The 22418-nt window shown below is 37.5% G+C and overlaps 3 protein-coding genes and 1 long non-coding RNA gene across 4 annotated transcripts; 1 reads left to right on the top strand and 3 right to left on the bottom strand.

Moving 5' to 3' along the window:
• Positions 1-261: 261 nt before the first annotated feature.
• On the bottom strand, positions 262-6687 carry LOC105686234 (pH-sensitive chloride channel 2-like). The gene is made up of 9 exons (XM_012400875.3): positions 6457-6687; positions 3477-3666; positions 3096-3325; positions 2866-2948; positions 2602-2757; positions 2303-2458; positions 1984-2149; positions 1724-1910; positions 262-1637 (listed from the first exon to the last, which is right to left on the bottom strand). Exons 1-9 carry the CDS (start codon positions 6537-6539, stop codon positions 1371-1373), a joined length of 1518 nt encoding a protein of 505 aa, XP_012256298.2. The 5' UTR covers positions 6540-6687; the 3' UTR covers positions 262-1370.
• LOC105686163 (gustatory receptor 68a-like) lies at positions 6627-10829 on the top strand. The gene is made up of 5 exons (XM_048652081.1): positions 6627-6767; positions 6877-9661; positions 9833-9895; positions 9982-10071; positions 10132-10829. Exons 2-5 carry the CDS (start codon positions 8651-8653, stop codon positions 10186-10188), a joined length of 1221 nt encoding a protein of 406 aa, XP_048508038.1. The 5' UTR covers positions 6627-6767; positions 6877-8650; the 3' UTR covers positions 10189-10829.
• Positions 10778-16777, bottom strand: LOC105686162 (transducin beta-like protein 3). The gene is made up of 15 exons (XM_012400786.3): positions 14978-16777; positions 14829-14880; positions 14433-14640; positions 14159-14333; positions 13781-13951; positions 13423-13595; positions 13044-13243; positions 12755-12958; positions 12477-12666; positions 12293-12414; positions 12062-12220; positions 11814-11979; positions 11455-11679; positions 11197-11324; positions 10778-11034 (listed from the first exon to the last, which is right to left on the bottom strand). The coding sequence occupies exons 1-15, from the start codon at positions 15001-15003 to the stop codon at positions 10840-10842; spliced, it is 2394 nt and encodes a 797-aa protein (XP_012256209.2). The 5' UTR covers positions 15004-16777; the 3' UTR covers positions 10778-10839.
• Positions 16778-17078: 301 nt separating this feature from the next.
• Positions 17079-22404, bottom strand: LOC125500218. Its single transcript, XR_007277458.1, has 3 exons — positions 21436-22404; positions 19092-19176; positions 17079-19001 (listed from the first exon to the last, which is right to left on the bottom strand). It is a non-coding gene; the product is annotated as an uncharacterized LOC125500218 (long non-coding RNA).
• Between the last annotated feature and the right edge of the window lie 14 nt (positions 22405-22418).

The raw sequence follows: 22418 nt of genomic DNA, 5'->3' as shown, positions 1-22418 counted from the left end.
CCGAGCGAAGCCTTTTCTAATTCTCTCTAATTTACAGATGTGAGTTTCTTGCACGAGAGAAGGGCGACATTGGAATACATGAATTATTCGGCTGGTGTGACGAGTTGCGAAATACATGAAAATCCGAAAAATATAAAAGTATTTACATTATCGGAGCCCTCTCTCGGCTGGTGAAAAATAAAACACATTGAAAAGCCTGACAATAAATCAGCGGAATCGTCGGTGACGCAAATTTTTCCGCACAGTTCAGTATCAACGATATCATGTTGGAAAATAAATTATTTATTCTTATTCTAAATATATTTTCATACTTAATAATTAAGCGTATACAAATAGGTGTAGATTAATAGAAACCTTGGTATGAGATTTGCCTCTCTGACTTTGAATACATTTCAATATAAAATCATCACTTTGGCTGCCCATCGCGCGCCAGTATCGAAACAATTCGCATATTTTCAATACGATATACGCGCATCGGCATGGCTCGGCAATTATCGATTTTTGATTGAGGATTCACTATAAAAATACTGATTCGAGAATTTTCATACACGTACCGCTAGTGATACTTATTCTCAATAGTGTTATCGTGATATGAAATTATTAAGGGTAGAAGATAATTCTTAATCACTGTTACAATAATCTATACATCATATGGCAATTGAAATCAAGCAAAATACTTTTATACGAGTTGTGCTATTCTCAATAAACACGAATAGCTCTCGGAACGAATTCGTCGTACAATTCAAATGATAGGCATAGGAAACCACGCGAATATTTCACCGGGTCTATTTTTCGTGTAGGGAACCAAAGAGGACACATCGTTATGTACATCTGCCAACAAACTGAAATACGCAAATGCCATATCGATCGCATTCAACGTCCACGGTGGCCGAATGTGCATTATTTTCGCGAACGAATATCCTTGGGCATCGCAAGGGAAGCGGCCTAATTAAATCTTTATCGTCTGAGTATTTGAGCGGTTACTTTAATTCTCTCGGACACGTTCATGACACTCGGGTAACGCAAAAGTGTATTAGGGAAAAATTTGAAAACCAATTCGTATCGCAATGAGCCGATAATCGTCCACCGCAGCGCGGAGCGATAGGAAAATCGTAAGACTCGTTAGTCGCTTTGATTACAGTTTAATTTTTAGTCGAAAACGTTCCCGAAGCTGCGATCTAATTGTAAGTACATTGTAAGTATCATTCGATTGATGCTGCGAATTCGCAAAAATGGCTACGACCCGAATCACGTTTCAGTTTCAAATAAATAAAAACAAAAAAAGAATAAACCGTTCTCTCGCCCCTGAAGTTTAGGTCTTTCCGCAAAGGAGATAGGAATCGTTCGGTAACTCTTCGGAAGTGCCGATTTCATATCCATATGAACGACCAGTAAAGAACATTGAATATAAGGAAGGCAACGGGGAATACTATTCGACTGCGTTTGTCGATCCACTGGGCTATTTCTTGGGGTGTCATAGTCGTGAAGTTGTGAAGTTGAGCAAGCGTGGGACGACGGTTTGCCGGTTTCGGTGGCGGTGCGGCGACGGTATCCAGTGTGACGATACTTCCGCCGGAGTCTGCGTCTTTGTCATCTTCGATGGTTACCGAAGGAATGTTCATGCTGCTTGGGAAACTCTGTAAAAAAGAAAATATAGCCAACTTTCGTTACGCGCTACGACCGGAGCACGGACGCCTTCCTTCTGGGTAGAAAATTTACTAACGTGTACGGTCAAGTAGTTTTGACTCGTATAAACCGATTCGGTAGCGTTCTCGTGATCGAGAGAGGACCAAGAACGCGAACGCTCTAGTCCGGTGGTATTCTTTTGAAATTGCTTCCGGGCAAGCCTCGGCGTCAACGTGGACTTGAGAATGTACTTGCTGTTAACTTTCTTGAGGGGCACGTTTTTCCTGCGGGTGACGATAAGATTTTAGAAAATAGAGGTGGTAGATAGTGACGTTTCAAACATCAATGAATCATTACTTTCGTCTGTAGATAGTGTTGACGAATGCGAATTCGACCATGGCGGCGAACAGGAAAATAGTGCAACCCAAAAACCATATTTCACTGGCTTTGATGTACGACACCTTCGGCAGTGAATTTTCCACCTTTGACGCAAGTGTCATAAATGCCAGGATTGTGTTCGTCCCTGAAAGATAATGAGTTGAAAACGGACGGCACTTCTGCCGCTGGAAATGCTCGTCGAAATAAATACATCCCGCGTGACGAGCGAAGTAGAAAAAAAAAAAAAAAAAGTAGAGGGGATAGGTACGCAATTTTTCGAAAACAAGAAGAATCATACCTAAAACGATTCTCGGTGGACTGGCGTCCATGTGCAGCCAGAAGGATACCCATGAGATGACGACGATCAGTATCGAAGGTATGTAATAATCCATGATGAAGAAGCCCATCTCACGAGCAAGTTTAAAGGTGATACTTATAGAGCTGAAATTTCCGGCTGCAACAACGAGAATTTTATGACAACCGGTTCGTCGTTGAATAGTTGAACGCCGAAAGCGGGAACGAAGTATAATAATTGAATGTTATCAGGTAAAAAAACAAAACGGAGAATTTCTCACAAAACGTAAAGTATAGGCGTACCGAAATGACCGTAGTGTTGTTGCGAAACTGTGTACGAAACTTGGGATTTATTGACCCAGTTTGCGACAAGGCTGTACTCGGTAAGGTGAAGCTCATCCGCTAAGAGAATCGGATTCTCATCCCACTCTAGCTCCATTTCTTGAATGTTGTAAGTCCCTGATAAAGAGAATCAAATGAGACTCTGCATAAAATTTAAATAAATGATACTATGAAAGAACGGTGGCATGGTATGATCTGGATTAGGCATATCTGACATCGACGTACAGCTCTCAAAAGTCAGTGGACACTCTTGAACGTCAAACGGAAACTTTTGGAGCCGCAAACCGCAGTTGAGTGTAGCCGCTAATCTGAAAAATGATACATAACTGGAATTAATGTCTGTGTAACAGCTATTCTCCGTCAAATGCTAGACAAGTAACTCTGTGAGTCGATTGTTCAATTCTGTCAACGGAGAAAAGCCTTATAAACTTGAAACGGTAGCGTCCCATGCTCACCTGGTATTGAGAATAACGACGCCCGATGAATCAATGGATATGAGTAAATCTTTGACACCGTTACCCATTATGACCGAACTTCGCTCGTTCGCTACGTGAACCGAAGGTGTCCAAATAACGTCGTGTGCCGATTGCCCACCATTTATTTGAGTAAAATTCGGCGCAATTTCGGCAAACCTCAATCGTTTGTCGAGATATCGAAATTGCAACATCATTTGAATATCAAACTGCTGCAATAATAAAAATTAACGTCATACCGGGTAGGTAGAGTGGTTCGAGCCGACCAGGGTACATTACGAGGGTTGATATTGATTCTCTATCGTTCGTCAATGACCCGATCGGTTTCTCCGATCCGACAATGATGCTGCTCTAATTAGTTACCAGTGTCTTAGCCATGTTCGATTGTATGGCGTATATGTACGCTCGGGACGATACCACGATGGGATCACTGGCATTATTTTCACCGGGTGGGCGAACCAATTTATCGTATCGGCAGTCGTTCGTTAATTCCACCAAAAGTTCCGTCTGTGTTAAAATGTTTGCCGTGTTCAGAGCGGAACAAGAACTTCTCCTGCAGCAAATATACGTGTTGAATAAGGTTTGTTCGTTACTTTGTACACCGTATGTTCATTCGGGGCAAATACAATTATTTTGTAGGTACATAATTAACTGTGCACACAGAATTATACTCATACTTCTAGGTATTTTGTTCAAGCTCGAATTGCCACAAACGTTGAGGAGAGAAATATGGGGACGTAAGACGCTATGAGTGTTCAATAATAAAATTAATATTCAGTAAGTTCCTCCGTAGAAATAATGGTTCATTATCGTATTGTATCTTCGCAGATGACATAAATGTCGTTTACATAAACTTCTGCACATGACCGAGCTAGTCACGTGGATAATATATGTATATACTCATGTACGGAACAATCGGAGGGTGTTGTGGAGAAAATAATTAACAATCTGACGAAGAATTAAGGCAAGCGCTACGGTAATCGTTAATCCCCCGAACAACCAGATAACGCGTTCGGCGTCCGTGAGAGAAGTTCCAGATAACTGGAGATAGCTCTTCTCGCCGGGGAAGGATCGATAATTAAAAATCTCTGCGAAACTTCCAGCCGAATTATCTCGGCGATTGGAACTCCGGCCGTAATGGAAGTCAAATAACTTATTGTTTTCGACTACAATAGCAGCTGCGTCACGGCGGCCTGTGTGTTAATAAACCTGTTTAATTTACCGCGTATATCAAAAGATAACAGCGGAGAGAAGAACATCTTATATCTTGTCGGTTGTTAGACTCGGTAGTCGACTTTCAGCACACATGTTTAATAGTGAATTTACAATTTATTTATATTGATGCTGTGCGGAGGTAATATCAAAAAAAAAAAAAATAAAAATATTACCAAGTTGTTAAATAAAACAAACTTCAATGCATACAAAGATTAATTCGCTTCAAAGTATTGAAAAGCACGTGCTGTTTGCTCAAGGCTCGTTAAACCAATATGACCTAATAAATTTTCTCATCTTTATCTCACATCCGGAAATTTATAATGCTAAATATTGGTTCGTTCGTATGAATTATTGATACCTGTATCTGACGTAGCCAGTGTTTCCATTTTACGCCACATTTGTTCGAGTTAAATAACTCTACAATGCCACCACCCTATTCAAGAAAATTTTACGTAAAATAACTGAAAGAACTGCATTCTTTGAGGTATAACTGCCATTGTTCAGCTACGCGAAATGAACGGTACAATAACAGACGCCACGGTTTAAAATAATGAATTCTGGTAGAGCGACGAATGATACGAAATATAAAGTTGAATAAAAAGAAATTAACAAAAATTAGGGAAGTTTATCGATGAGTATTTTTAAACACACGTCGGTGTACGTATTTCAAGATCATATTACAAGTTCCAATTATGTTACTCGCCGGGGTGACATTCCAGTTTTGGCCATACTGTTTGCACAGGTGAACCTAATTGCTATTGGCAAAAATTGCGAAATAAAAGATATTACATTTTTCACCCAAATCCAGAAGGTCTAATACCCACGAACATGCCAAACATGTTTACAGAGGTGTAGGTATTCGTGTATCAGATCATTAAAGAAATATAAAAAACAACTTTACATGAATTGGAAGAAAAAAAAAAAAAACTTTACAACCAGACGAGAATTTGAGAGAATTTATAAGTTACGCAGATCCCCTGCACCTCGAAGAAATACTTTGCAGGAAACTGCCGTTGATCCGTTATTAGTTTCTTAACGTCTATCAATACGTATGCGTGGTTTAGGAATCTTTTTGTTCATGGGGTTGAACGAAGGCTAGATATGTCCGTCGTGCTCTGATAAGTTTGAAAGTATCCGTTTTGTACCGGTACAAAAAAAAAAATTGCTCTTGAACTTGCCAGGTCACAAATACTAGTTTATGACTTTCCGATCTATCTTTTTTCTCGACAAAAACCCACTGACATTACAATGCATTTTCCGTGGGTATATAAAGATCTAAACTCAATAAAGATCGATTTGAGTATATCGTATCACTCGACGGAGCTCGTGGTTTGAAACATATAATAATCTTCGATGTGACCATGAAAATACAACAGACATAAATATCTATTAGTATAACGAGGAAGTTCTTGTAGGAATTCTTTTCGAGTAACTACCAACATATTATATTATTTGTATCGAGGGTTCCAATGGCTTCAACTGTGCCATTGAAAGATGCGTTCCAACGAGAAAGATGGAAGCTAGAAATTGAGGATGAATATCGACGACAATTTATCGTTAGCAATAGGTCAAGACTCTGTAATTTAAACGCATCAGAAATTCGCTAGTGAGAAGACAGTGCAGATGTAGCGGAGCATTCTCAGACTGATCATAACAAATCTTTGTACACTCGCCGAGATTTGGTCTGTGATTGAATATTATTCTTTTGTATCATATATGAACGTATAAAACGATGCACGTTTTTATCAAATCGAAACAGGAACTTTACAACAATTGAAGTACACGACGAATGATAAAATATCAAGACAGAGAGAACGACGGAATATTATTTTTAATATTTATATTTCTGTACAACATTGGATATACAAATTTTCCTAAGGCACGATCTAGACAGGCGGAGATCGATCGACGAAATCTTCTATCACTCGATGTGATTACAATAGTTGGGGATCTTTCGTCCGTCAAGAACGTTACAACACGAATCGTTGGGTATTACACACTATTTGAAAGTAGCCGCGATCGAAAAATTTCATTATTGAATATCGTTTGATGCTACCCATTTGAAAATACGCGGACAGTCAACTGGACCAATATTACTTATAACAAAGAAAACATGATATCGACTTACACGTCACCAGCTTCCACCGAACACATTATTTTAAATAGAACAAAGATCGCCAAAAAAATTATGCATCTCTCCCGACAAGCCATTTTGAGCTTCTTTCGCGGCAGTCAGATTATCTCTGGCTGGTTTTTCACACAGAGCGTTTGATACTCAGGAAGGCGAGCTTGCAAGAAATATGAACAACTAAACGTAGCTCCCACTTAGCACAGTTCTCTGCTTAGAGCACACAATCGTACTGAAACACGAGGCTGGGCAGCAGCTCAGTATGCTCAAGGATTACAGCTGCAGACGTTTTCACAGATCATTTAGTGTCGGTGGGTACAATTAGTAATTGTTATCATAGTAAACTTTGTTTCGGCCTAATCTAATTTATCGAGTTGGAAAAAAGCAGAAGAGTTAAAATAATGATTTTAACAATTTCAGTGTTCTACTGTCGGAACGGTGGAGAAATTATTTTCAAAACGATGAGCTACGACGATCTGACCGAATTGGCAGGATATTCCGAGGCCATAGATACTCCCCGACCGCAATTTAGTGCCCATTCCATCAATTAATGAAAATAAAAAAAAATTAAAAAAAAAAAAAAAAAAAGAACATGTTATAAACTTTTTTTACTTCGTCTTTGAATATTGATAAGAAAAGAGCCGTAACAGCTATATTATACGTCATGAATAAACTGTTAAGAAACTGTGCCGCCAACAATGCAACCCCACAAATAAAAATTGTGCAAATTGTAAAAAAGAGGTATAACACCTACATTATAGGTATGTCATGAATAAAGTATTGAGAAACTGTGCCGCCAACAATGCAACCCCGCAAATAAAAATTGTGCAAATTTATTCAACCTGACATAAGAAGAACAAGAAAAGTATTCGAGGATCTATTCTTAGCATCATCAAACTCCAAAAGATATCACACAACCTCTGACTAGTCGGTGAATAACATCCGGATTCATTGTGATGTGGCAAGACAATTTGGCAGGTGCAATAGCAATCGACAAAAAGGGGTATCAGAAAGGTGTAGATACTCGTCACCTACCAACGGATAAATTTAAAGATGAATTTCAACTCTACAAGATGGACGCGAATGTGTGAAAATCGAGGGCGTACGATGATATCGGAATTCGGCGTAATGGTGAATTATCCAACATACAAAAATATTTCGTTAATTAAGATGCAAATATCACGCGAATGATTCAGATCGAGACGTTGAAAAATCCTGGGTAAAATGGGGAACCACAGTAAACAGGATTTTGTGACGAGATAACACGAAGCTATTATCGTTCGAAGTGATTCGTTCAGGTGGAGAAATTATTCGCATAATCCAGCAAATTCTTCGTTTGATTTTTTCCATAAAAAATTTCATTTACAAATTTAGATGATAAACCGCAGACTTTAAGTTATCCGATGCTAATCTCGTCTACATTAACGCGTTTATCACCATCTGCAATTCATTGAATGTAGAGTGAAATAACGCCGTAAAAAGTATAAAAATTAACACTCCGCCCTAAATTTTTTCGAGAAACGAGATAAGGCGCTTATATAAAAACAAACGTCAATTCGGAACATTCTGAAAATATTCTAAAACCTCCCAATTTTTGCTTCGTCGAATGCGTTTTAGTGATTGCGTGAAATACCTGTAAAGACGGAAGGTAACGAGTTCCTATGACGCATTCAAGGAATACCTCTGTCTACGGCTGTTCAAATTCATGGGTCCATTCCCTCTGGAGACCTTTCTCACCTTTTCAGATAACGTCTACGTAAAAATGAAAAATAAAACACAAGTATTACCTAGCTCTAACATTTAGCAAATCAAAATTTATCCAAATAACTGCTCCGTATATTTGTAAGAATAACTGTTGATATACCTGCGTTCATTTCAAAATTGATCTATGAAACTTATCTATGTTCCATGTGAAACATTGTTGACTAATGCATTAATAACATTAAGCTTCTAGTTTACTGTCAGGAGAATGTAATCAATTTGAGTGCTGTCACTAATCATCTGTATTATTAATACGTTGATGGAATCAAATCGAATAATATTGTCAGTTTTATGCTGATGGAAAACGATGAAAATTAGTTTTTTTCACAGCGCGGTATAATCAATCCTTCAAGTCATGATCCGTAATTTTTCTTGCACGATAGACTTCAGATGATTGTGAGGAACGCAGGGAGCAATTGCAAAAATATCAAAAATGCCTTACGCGAGAAAGATTGTAAATTTGAAAAGAGATCGTCCCAGTTATCAGGAGTTCATTGAATCGTTCAAAATAGTGAATTTCATCGGGCAGATGGTCGGACTATCGCCAAATGAGGTTCGAGAAGTGAATGGTAGTTTGGAAATCAGAAAATGTGTATTTGTCAGGATGCTTACTGTGACATTAACTGCATTCTACAGCTGGAGTGTTTTTTATCACGCCTCGAATCCTGTAATGAGCAATCATTACAAAGGAGTTTCACGGTTTTTAGATACGATGGGGCTCATTGTGTTGGAGATGACTTTTTACACGATACTGCTGTCGGTTACCGTTAAGCAAAAATATTTTCTTGAAATTTCCAAAGATATTCTGAAAGTTGACATCCTTTTATTTCAATTGGGAGAACGTGTGAATTATAAGAAAGAATTTCAAATAAATTTAATCACTATTGGAGTATTGTTGACAACTATGATATGCGTCTATACTATTCAATATCTGAACTATTATCAATCAAACATTCCTTATACAGTTCATGCTGCTTTATGGATTGTACCATCGATCATGATGTTCACTATGCTACTTCAATTTTCAATTATTGTGTATTCTCTGAAACTGCGTTCTTCTAAGCTCAACAACTACGTATCGAAGATAATTAAGTCAGCTACAAAGTCAAATCTGAGTGTAATACCATATATTGATCATGATTATGAGAATTCACGATTCACCCACGATACGCTTGATAATAGAGTTTGGGATGTGTCAGTAATTTACGATCTGATTTGCGAAATTACTAAGGCTGTCAACGAATCATATTCACTTACAGTCACAGTTAGTTTGATAAGTTCATGTATTTTCATAGCAGTTGGAACATATTTCATAATTCCATGCATGAAAGATTCAGTGGACCTATGCCAGTGGACAATACTCCTAGGAAATTGCTTAGGAATTTTGCTTCAGCTTCTATCCATTTTTATGGTAACGTATTGCTGCAATGGGGCTCAAGATGAAGTAAGTATCATTGCCCGGTATGGAAAAATCTATAAAATAAAACTAGGAATTTTAAAAGTTTTTCTGTCATAACTGTCAATGAAAATTTGGTACCACATATTCCAAAATCTCCTCGGCCGCATGATTTCTAAACACGTATGCTCAACATTACGTTAAATAATTCCATTCTAGACCAACCAAGTAGCCGTTCTAGTGCACAAGATAAATGCTAAGATACCTGAGCATCGAACAGCGGTAAATTGGCTCAAATTCTTCGCGTTCTTGATGAAATTTACCTATGAATTTATTATTTGAATTAATGATTAAAAATTTTTTTTCAGATTAACACATTTTCTCTCCAATCGCTACATCAAAAGGTTCAGTTCACAGCATGCGGTCTCTTCAGCATTGATTATACTTTTATATATCTGGTAAGAAAGTTATGAATTATGATATCAACACTCGAGTGATCGATGCTTCTTCTACTCAAGGTACTCTCTACAGTAATTACATACATGGTGATTCTCATGCAATTCGACCAGCATTAAACAGTTCTGAGGAATAACCGTGATTAATGGCAGTTCGAAGAAGAATCTCATAAGATTGAGTCTAGTACTAATCAGGGGGATGAGAAACATTTCTGACTTGCCTCCCTTTCAAAATATTTTACACCATTAGTCTTTTTGCTTGCGGAACTATGAAGATCACTGAATTATCTGAAAATTAAATATGTATCACCTCTATTGATCGTCAAAATGAATGAGTCAGGTGTTACACATAATATCTTCACTTCTTTTTACTGTTTATGATAACTGCGTGTCACGTGTCTAATCTCAATTTTGAATTTTGTGGCTATTAAATACGTAAGAATAAATGTTTCAACGAACGAAAATGTTTTGCAACACATGAATATTATAGGTGAGTCACGTGCGCAAGTTATAAAATCCCAAGTACCCCAGGGCAGTCTGGAATTCAAACGTTTAATTAAGATAACATACGGTAATATTAGTCATTTGGATCGTATAAGTGATGAGTTTGTTTGCATAATGAGCAGAAAAAGCGGATGTCGACCATTCGTACCTATTCACCTCGATGAAGGAAATGGGAAGAAATATTTAACATAATTGTCTTCAAAAATTCGGAAATATGGAATTGTATTTAATGGAATAAGATTTTATTTCAAGTAGAATTCGTAATAATTAGTTTGGATTTATTTTGCTATGCGGCTGCATACAAGTAACTGTGTAAGAAAGAAAATGCAGGTCCTGCATAAGCTGAGTAAGTCGTTTGAAGTGCCTTTCCGTGTAAGGAATCATAGCTTCTAGAGAAGATGCTAAACCAGTTACCTCGAGTTCTCCACTACTGATCTCATCCAATAGCACATTTATTACCAGCTGCAATGCGTTAAAACACATAATGAAATTGTACCGTGAAACAAGATAGCGCTATACTATCAAACGAATATCCAGTCATTCAATTGTGAGCGCTTTTTCAAATATTCCTAAAATACTAAATTTTCACTCTTGTGAATGAGATTTGGAGATTGGGTACAATACCTGAGCTGACTGAGCATTACGGCTATTCGTATTCCATGTTATTGCGCATTTGAGCAACGATTCTTTTTGCAATGGTTTTAATTCATGGATCGTCTCCTTAAGACCATCTTCACCTTTTTTAATAACACCTGTAAACAAGAACGCAGTGATTGTCTATGAAAGTTAACATCAAATGTGTTTTTCGTCAAACACCTATCACGAAGAGATTGAAAAATTGTTGGCTGGCAAAAGCGATCGATATTTTGGATAATTACTTACTATCGATGATCTTTAAAACCTGGAAAGGTCGTTCTAATTTGAGAGCCAACTTCAAAGCAGCGAGTAATTTATCAGCTTTGAGTAAATTTGAAAGCTTCTGTTCTTCCAATGCCAAACGTTCAGCTTCTGCAGCGGCTGCAGCTTTTTTTTCTTCGGTAACATCCTTCCATTTAACCAACACCGAATCGCTTCCTCCACTTATGACATGACATTCTTTTTGAGACACTATGACAGTTAAAAAAAAACAAAAAAAAAACATGAGGTCAATACCGACAACTATAACGCAAGCCCGCAGGTACGATGAATCAATATTCATTTTCTAGTCCATGCAAGGTCAAATGTGGTTCATATTTTCTTACCTGCAAGTGCCCATACGCGATTTTCATGGTGGTCTAGAGTGGTAATACACTCAGACGTCTTTACGCTCCAGAGTTTAAGCAGCCCGTCTGCACCAGCTGTGATCAACTGCATTCCCCGAGATAGAAATTCAACCCTCAGAACAGACGATTCATGTCCTTCTAGTGTCTAATAAACTCCCAAGATATTATCAATCTTATTTTACCAGTATCCTCGAGAGAGGTGAGGAATTATTTGAGATTGGCAGTACCTTTAGACAGGAAATATCGGTTAACGACCATAATTTAATGCTACAATCCGCTGAAGTAGTCAAGAGTACTTGATCTATCGGTGAGAACCTTACGCACCAGACTCCTCTCCGATGCCCACGCAAAACGCCTACAAGCTGTAGACCATCTGCAGTCCATAGCTGTGAAAGGCGATTACTTACAAGTAGTGTACATGAAATCAAAATAATATATTAGAATAATAGAAAATATACCTTGGCCGTTTTATCTTGAGATCCTGTCGCAATAAGTTTATCGTTTGGTGAGATTGTTACAGTATTGATATCCTTTTGATGTGCTAATTCTGTGCAACGGACGGTCAATGTATTCTCCTTCTCTACAATATGAGAAATTCACTTAGTTTTCACATAGCCTCATTAATATTTCGCAATTACCCACCAGCGGATGATAATTTTTCCGGCAAATCCCATACTTTAAGACACATATCTTGACTAACAGAGGCAAAAAATTTCGCTGATGTTTTTGAAATGGCAACTGATCCAACAGATGCTGTGTGTCTAACAGCCTGGGCGACTGATGAAACTTCAAATGTCTGTTCATCCATGAGCCATAATCTTACGCTGTTATCCTACGAAAGAATGATGAGATCAAGCTAAGCACATTTACTTTCATGAGATTCAATGCAGTCATTTTTATAGGGAATCATGAGAGATCACCTTTGCCGAAGAAAGTAACAAATTGGGATTTATTGTCGTAGTGGCAAGAGATAAAACCAAATCAGTGTGACCACGTAATAGCTGACAATTCATTGTATTCAATTCGTAAAGCTTTATATCAGGACTGTTTGTTGCTACTGCTAAATGTGTGTCTTGATCACCCAAATATGCAATGTCTAAAATCTCATCGGTGTATCCAACTAACTGAAAATAAAAGATTGCAAATCCATGTAACATATTTAAATACAAATGAAACTCACGCGATACACTACGGTTCATTTGAACATACCTGTTTTTCACATTTAAAGGTATTCAACTCATGGATAATTATGTTGTGTTCGGTAGATACTACAGCAAAACTGTTGGTAACATTATTAAATAAAAGTTGAGTTACGGCGAGACCGCCTTCTTCTTTGGAAGCTGATACCAGAGAATTGTTTTGCTCGTAAATTGTGTTTCCAGTTTTCATATCCCATATTTTTACTACCCCTAAAGAATTTAGCAGGTCAGTTTGAATAATCGAAATTCGACGAGACAGTGTTTGTTTGGTATTTTTGTCATTGATTACAATATCCGGTAATCCAATGATTTGAGATCAAAGTTTTCTTTAAGGAAAATTCATTCGTGTTCAAATTATCATGAGAACATTCATTAGGGATAAGTTTTACCTTTCTCTCCTGCACCTGCAACGCAGACGCCCGCAGATTGGTTCGAGTTTATGAGTTTGGTGCTATTTGGTGGTAGAAGAAACGTACTCTCAATACTTTCATAAACGGGAACGGTACGAACTATATTTCCTTCTAAAATATTCCAGAGTATTAATACTTTGTCTCTTCCAGAACTATAAAAATGAGTAAATAATCACTGATAAGACATGAACAGTTAGTGGAGGTACCATCTCTTTCGAACGCAGCGAAAATGTTAAATAAATATGAACATGTAAATTTTACAGCATTAACAATCGCCAGCAATGTTTCCATGTTCCCGGAGTTTTAGAGAATAGAACGACTCAAAAACAGTAATTACCTGACTAAATGGACTCCATCATTGTGAAATGACAGCGATGTAATTTTACTGAAATGCCCATAAAGCGCTACCTTTTGCTGACCAGTTTTCCAATTCCATCCAAATATTTTTGTGTTGTCTCCAGTAGCAAATATAAGCTCTTTGTCTGTCTGTGGATGGAAAGCTAAAACGCTGAAACAAAGATTGGGATACTTTAACCAATTATACGCTCGTTGATCTTGTTTATTTCAATGCGTTTTTTCAGTGTTCCGACACAAAAAAAGCAGATCTAACGAACAAAAATAGTTAATACAAATAACCCTATGTCAATTTGATGTTACAGAATGAACCAATTAGGAAGCACAAAAATCGCAGAGAACAAGGAAAAGGCAGACTTACCTTACAACACCTTCCACACCCTTCAAATTATGTGTACAAGCTTGATGAAGCAGGTCCCATAATCTGACGCTACCATCGCTACCGCCACTTGCCATTAAATGACTACTGCCAGAAAAAGTGACTTTAGCAACGGGCCCATTATGAATTGACTTCCACATCTTCTTGAGCTTTACTTCTACCCACAGAAGAAGCAAAGAGTATTTTAAGAATTAGCAACATACAAAAAGATTCAACGTTTTGAACTGGAGTTGTAACAAATGATTTTGTGCGCTACCTTTCCAGTTCCATAATTTGAAAAGCCCACTTTTATGTTGAGTAACCACATCTTCACCATTGGGATTTATTGCAAAGGTATTTATGGCATCATCGCTTTGTTCAGCGGAAGTATCTCCTAAGGTGCATTCAACTTGTCCAGTTGCCAAGGATAAAACATGCACAGATCCACCGTTCTGGCAAAAGAATGATTTGCCATCGGAGCTCCACTAAAAAATTATTGCACAATTGTCAACAGGCAATCTTTTATTCTGCACTACATAATTTCATACAAATTGACAATGCAAGAAATGTTCAGTACAATCGTGGTTAGAAACAATTTCACTAGCAAGTTCTGACGTTTTGATATCAACAAGACCTAGAGATTTTTAATTCGGCAATCTAATATGATACAGACCTCGACATTTCCTCCGGTGAAAAATGGTCCATACTTCGATTCAACTTCGTAACTGGAAATAAATTCGACGCATGTAATAAAATATAACCTCAGCTCCAGTCACGCAAACATGTTACTCAAAGAAGAAAAAATAAGAATTGATCACTCACGATTCTTTGAGATTGGTTGGGCTCATGGTGTTTGTAAAGTCCTTCAATGTACGAAGTAATTCTTCAATCAACGGTCAAGCCTCGAAATCATTAAGTTTTTCATGGAACGCACGTGGGGCTGACAATTTACCTGTGCATCTGTACGCTTGGATCATATGTTTGCAACATAACTGTATACAGAATAGGTCTGTGTTTGTAAGGCGCGCATGTCTCTTCGCTGTTTAGTCCGCCATTATCAGATAAATTTCCGGTGAATTTGAATTTATGCCGCATGTGAAACCCACATGAAGATGTACTGCTATATGGCTAGACTCTTTGGTCAAACCACAATGACAAACACCCATCACTGTCGTTGGGCCCCATTCATGGACCAGTCTAATAGAATTAAACCTGTAAAAATATGAGACATAGAAAAAAAAGAAAAATAGACATTCTTTGAGAAAAGAAAATATCAATTCTAGACATAGAAATTTCATCCTAAATCACATAGCAATAAATTGTGTTTGTCACGATTAAAAAGAAGCACATAATAATGGACAATGAAACTTGCACATGACAACACACACGTTTACATAAAACACAAACACCTACAAGACATGGTACCACATCAAACATGAAACAATGAAACATGGAACAGAACAGACATGTAGATAATCATGATCATCATTATATATTATCAATCATCTTATTACTAAACATCCTTATCAAGAATAGAATCAAGCAATAAAAAATTTGTGTTTCAATGGCACAGCCTCTGAAAAGTGAAAAAGCATTTGTCAATTGATTCCTAACACATCAAACCTGGAACATACAAACAAGCGATTAACATATTAGTATATTAGATGAAATTGCTGCAACGAAAAAACACAATTATCAATTAATTTATGGAACATAAAACCTAGAACATACAAAAAAGTAATCAGAATATTATTATTAAATTGAATTTTTGCAAACAGAGAAAGAGCAATGTTAAGTAAAATAATTTTAACTGTCAAAATGTAGAGATAACAGTCTGTGGTTGAAGCCATATTATTTCTAGAATAGAAAAATAGAAAACAAAGTAAGCAACATGCTGATGGCTGGAACATAAAATAAATTGCATTAGTAGCCAGAGACAGCCTGTGAATAACATCTGATTAGTATTGAAACTGAGAATCTGAAAGAATCCCAAGAGTTCTTCAGGAGTTTGAATTCCTGAAATCAGAAAGCAAATTGCATATTAGTAGCCAGAGACAGCCTGTGAACAACATTGGATTAATATTAAAACTGAGAATCTGAAAGGTAAAGGTAAAACGGTTGATTTTTAGCCGATGAATGCCTTGAGATGGTTTAGCAATTGGCATGTATTTTTGTAACCCAAGAAATGTTCGTATCAATTCCAATTTATTTGACTCGAGAAACTTTTTTGAGAGTTCAGATATCTGAAATTAGAAAGCAAACTGCATATTAGTAGCCAGAGACAGCCTGTGAACAACATCTGATTAGTATTGAAACTGAGTATCTGAAAGAATCTTGAGTTGTTCCGGAATTTGAATTCCTGAAATCAGAAAACAAACTGTATATTAGTAGCCAGGGACATCCTGTGAACAAAATCTGATTAGCAATAAAACTAAGAACTAAGACCTAACACCTGTAAGAAAATTTGAATTAGTATGAAACCTGAAAGTAAGAACTATTGATTAGGACCTGTAAGAAAATTTTATTAATATTAATAATCTGAAAGGTAAAATTTTGATTAGTATCTTACAAATAATCCCGTGGAAGTCAAGTACCAGGCACAAAAAGGTGCGATAGTACTTGATTCCTTACAATTTTTCGGCTTTTGGGTTTAAAACGCATCAAGCGTTGTCATGTATATTTTAAGCGCCAAGTCCGCGCGCATACGAGCAGCAGCGACGGAACTTGGGTTTTTAATTCTCTTTAAATTCCTGAAAGAAAATCTCTCACATCAAGTTTTTAAAGCGCCTTGCAAGATGGCAAGTCACGCTAGTTATTGTTTTAAAAATGGCCCAATCGGGCGTACAAGAAATAAAATATATAAACACATAACATGCGATTCCTCGTCCGCGCGCTATATACCCGCGCGAGCAGCGTCAGACTTGGAATATTTATGCTAATGGAAATCGAAGAAATGCAATTTTTAATCGCATCCTTCTATTCCAATTAACATTGGGGAGTGGAACGGAGAAAGGTTTACAAATTTGTGGCGTGACGGTCGGCGATCCTCTTCGACGCGACGTCTTCGAGCTCAACGTCCACCTCACTTCCATGCACCACGGCTGGTACGGAGAGCAAGGCGGACGCATTTCGCCCATTCCAAGTGACCAGGAATGTTACAGGGAAGCAAAAAACTTAATTTAATTTGATTTGTTTGTGAATTGTTGAAAGGAAAATGATCTAGTAGATCTCAGCAAAGAGATCTAATAGACCGCGTGAAGAGACTCATTTGAAAAATATGGAGTTAAATGTTACATAAAATTAATTAACGGAATTTGATCGGAATTCTACTCAATTGATCACTTGGAATTGCTGTGGAAAGAAAAGTTGCGCTCCCGATTTCTTGCCTACCCATTTTGTGGAGCCCACATCCCACCCAACGGTTAAAACTATTATTCACATACACACTGCTTATAAATGCCCTCGCGATGCATGAATTTACCTATACCTGCCTTTCACCTATAATTATCCAAGAAATGATTTTACTGACGAAAACCCCAATTCATACTTGCGCCGGCGCACCGAGAATTTCGTCTCACTCACATCTCACATTCATTGCCGTGGTATCTCGTTCAAAAAACTTACTGTTGACCTGTTGTGTGTGTGGAAATATAAAGGCTGCCCATGCCCCGGCCGAAGCCGTAATTTATTTAAATTTTGAGAAAAGGTGTGTTTGCTATCTGGCCGAAATTTAAAAAACATCAATGATCTTTAAATGAATTTAGTAAATTTACTCTTGAGTAAATATCATCAGGAAGAAAATGAGATTAATTAATCTCATATAATATTCATTAAGCAAGAAAAAGTTAAGGGCTGAAAATTGTGTGTAAGGGAAGAAAATACCTGAAATGATTAGACATCCTGTTATAGTTCTAGTGAATTTACTTATCGGTACCTAAAGACGGGTTCAAGTTTGATCAAAATTGAGTTGAAAGAATTCAAATTTTGAACATGCAAATAGATAAAAAAATATAGAGATCAAATTCAAAATTGATTCAGCTGATGGCTGATCATTAAATTGAGACTAAATGAATTCTGACTACTCGCGGAAGCTATCCAAGTCAATTCCTGGTGTACCTGAAAAAGCTGAATCTATGGTAATGACCATCATTCGCACGACAAAATTTTATTACCGATCAGTGATCGACGCAAACGAGATCGGTCACCGAAAATTATAGGAAATTTATAAAACGCGACAGTCGATTGAACGACGGCCTTTACCGTTGCCTATGAGCTGCGCACTCTTGCACTTAACTTTATCAAAGATGTGATTTATTTGAACAGTTCATATTTGACGAACTAATGATTAACTACTGAAATAACTGATTGACTAATGAATAAACTGACCTACCGACTGACTAAATCATTCATTGATTTTTTCACTTATTAATTTGAAGGAAGAGTTTTACATGATTGACGCTACAGGGTGCAGATGCGCTATGCTCAACGACAACCAACCCTACAATTACCTGATATAGTGAAATTGAAAACAGAGTACCGCCACGCCACGTGACAAAAAGGGAAGGGGGATAAAAATATATAAAATACAACGACTCCAACGCCAGCGTTCACCATCGCGTGAGCTGGCAAAGAAGTCGAGGAACTTTAACTGCGCTCACCATCGCTGCCGGTACCAAGACCGGACCCGAGCCGGTTCCCAGGTCTCGGGGGTCTTGGATTTTATCCGGATGTCTCTGCCTCCCTGATGGCTATAGCTGTGTAGTAGGTTGAAACGTTATAAGTTGAATGTAGTGGGTTGAATGTAATAAGATGGGAAGTTGATGCGATGCTCCCACGAAGAACGATGCTATAAAAATAGAAAGAAAAAAACACGAATAATGAGAATCGAAAATTTGTGAATTAAAGGAAATAAAGGGTTGTAGAAAATTTTAATTACCGAGATTTTCCACTTTATGTGCGCGGTCGATAATCATGCTATGTACGTACGAGGTGACTCCATTGGATGCAGTAAAAACGATTGTCTGTAATGAAAAATTTTAGAAATTTTTGTATAAAGAATTTCAGAATTTGCAACGAATGCGAAAAAAAATATGACGAACTAATGGTTGACCACTTAAATAACTGACTAACTAACTGATTCATTCATTCATTGGGAAATTGATTGACTTGAAGGAAGAATTATTTATTTGTGATGCTACAGGGTGCAGGTGCGCTATGCTCAACAACAACCAACCCTACAATAACCTGATAAAATAAATTTGAAAACCAGGGTACCGCAACGCCACGTGACAAAAAGGGAAGGGGGATATTAGGGTGGGTTGAAATTTTTTTTTTTTTTTATTCTCTTAGCATGGAGGCAGAATTTGTACCTTATAAAAAAGAAAATTTTTCAGATGTGGGAAGAATTTTTTACTTGATATTTTGAGGTAGCCCACTCATTTTCGAATGAATAATTAATCAAGTGGGGTACTTCCAGCAACAAAATTTTTTTTTTGGTCAAAAATCAGAAAATATCTAAAAATTGTCGATCATGATTGTTTTTTACTCGTTCACTGTTAGCTTTGCTGGAGTCAGCGTAGCCAGCAGCGTAGCGCTTTGTTGTGAGAAGTCACCTTCGGGGCTGAGCAGAGGTGACGCCTCACAACAAACCGCGCGCCCGTGGCTACCTGACTCCAGCAAAGCTTGGGTTCGCTGGTGAATTGAAGAATTCGAATATTTCGACCCATGCATGGATTGCGACGCATCAAAATGGGTCTACGACTAAAACCAATCGATACGTCTTAATTTTTCTGCTCCCAACAGCGAATAATTGATGATTACTCGATCGATTGCATGAGTAGATGATTTTGGCTTTCAGATTTGGATTCCTGAGCCCAAATACAAAAGAATAGCATGAAAAATCCTCGAAAAAATGTGGTTTTTCCCCCAAAAATTGAAAATTCTCCAAGGGTTACCCCTTTGGATTTTTTCAATTTTGGACCAAATTTTTTTATTTTTTAAAGTTGATTAGACAACACTTTTCTGACGTATTTTGACCTCAGGAATCCGAATCTGAAGGAAAAATTGATCTATCTCTAAAATTGACCGAGTTATCGCCAATTTTCAGCTTTTTGGGGTCAAAAATAAAAAATTGATTTTATGGTCCATTTCAATGTAATTTGAGCTCAGAAATCCGAATCTGAAAGAAAAATCGATCTATCTGCAAAAATGACCGAGTTATCCTCATTTTTTCGCATTTTTTGGCAAAAATTTGAGGATATCTCGAAGGGAAAAAATCGTAGCTCAATTTGGACAACGGATTCGTGTTCCTGAGGTCAAAATACATAAGAAAAGTGCCATACAGTCAATTTTAAAAAATAAAAATTTTTGGCCAAAATTTGAGATTTTTCCAAGGGGTACCCCTTACGATTTTTTCAAATTTTGGCAAAAAATTTTTATTTTTTAAAATTGATCGTATGGCACTTTTCTTATGTATTTTGACCTCAGGAACACGAATCCGTCGTCCAAATTGAGCTACGATTTTTTCCCTTCGAGATATCCTCAAATTTGTACCAAAAAATGCGATAATTCGGCGATAACTCGGTCATTTTTGAAGATGGATCAATTTTTCTTCCGGATTCGGATTCCTGAGCTCAAATTACATTAATATAGACTAAAAAATCAATTTTTTATTTTTGACCCCAAAAAGCTGAAAATTGGCGATAACTCGGTCAATTTTAGAGATAGATCAATTTTTCTTCCAGATTTGGATTCCTGAGGTCAAAATACGTTAGAAAAGTGTACTATAATCAATTTTTAAACTACTTTACTATGGGCCCAAAAATCAATTTTTTTTTTGGTTTTTCAAGGGTAATCTCACGTATAATCAGCTCAGAAATCCAAATCTGAAAGCCAAAATCATCTACTCATGCAATCGATCGAGTAATCATCAATTATTCGCTGTTGGTAGCAGAAAAATTATAAGACATATCGATAGGTTTTAGTCGTAGACCCACTTTGATTCGTCGCATGGGTCGAAATATTCGAATTTCTCGGTCTACGAGGGAGCCCGAGCTTATCTAGCTAATTGCACCACGGACGCCAACAAATACGAAAACTAACGTATAGAAACAAAAGATTAGTTCCAAAACGGAATATCAACAAGACGGGATAATCGTATGTTGCAAAGCAGTTTGAACGTACGAATGACCGTCACGAGTCGAGCCGAAGATACCTGGACGCCATGCAGCGCGAATGCCGTAGTAGAAAAGTTTTAAGAAACTAATAAAATCAATACTCACCATTTTACGCAGTAAGGTGGTTCGTTACGGATGTTTACGTTGTTAAATATTCGTATGCACCCATCCAGATCATGGTAGAGATGGCCAAGTTAAGTATGTTGAGTTAGAAGAGCTCAGCGGTAAACAGCAGAAGATTCAAAGTTCGACGAGAAAATAAAATGGCGTCGTTGCGTGATGCGCAGTATACTATGCCCACCTCCTCGCGTTTGGTGGCGCGGTAGACCGAGCGGCTCCCACTAACTTTGATACGTCTGATTACCTTACTTGGTTTGTTTAATTGAGGCATGTTATTCGTTTAGTTGTAGTGAGAATTCTCCAGTTGATTTACAACACTTTTAGATCGTGATTTTATTAGGGTATAATTGAATTTACGAGGAGTCTTGCGGATACGAACCAGACGATTCGAAGTGCGGAGAGCGACTAGGGTCGCTGCGTTCATACAGACGGCTCCCCACTCTTCATTGACGGGCCAATCAGAGCCGCCCAGGGAAACGATAGACCAAGTTTCGTATGAGCTCGATGCTTGTACACATTACTACGAAATATTTATTCGACCTTTTCTCAGCCTTTGAGGATTTCTGAGCGAAAGAAAAACAAACCCATTGTTCAAAATGATGCTTGAATAATCGAATACGGAATTCATTCTAGGACCATACTATACGACCCATGTATACGACGCATTATCATTCGATTTTTGATATACTTGTCAATTCAACTTGCTGAACAGGTTGCATATCATTCATACAAGACAGACAGAATACATCAAATCTCACCTGAACGCCTGAATTCTCATTCTTTTAAAGGAGGAAGAGGACAGGGGTATCAATTTCCTTCAAACATTCCATCAATGCAATAAACGAGACACTTTATCACTTATACCCAGCACTTCGAGAAAAAACGAAACACAAATGCTCGTACCGCTGTTCCGCACTCGGTTTGTAAGGTTTGCTCACATTTCAGTGGGTTTCCTGTTTCCTGCATTT

Source organism: Athalia rosae, chromosome 3 (assembly GCF_917208135.1).
Source record: "Athalia rosae chromosome 3, iyAthRosa1.1, whole genome shotgun sequence".
Lineage (NCBI taxonomy): Eukaryota > Metazoa > Arthropoda > Insecta > Hymenoptera > Athaliidae > Athalia > Athalia rosae.
This window is presented reverse-complemented; position numbering and strand designations above follow the sequence as displayed.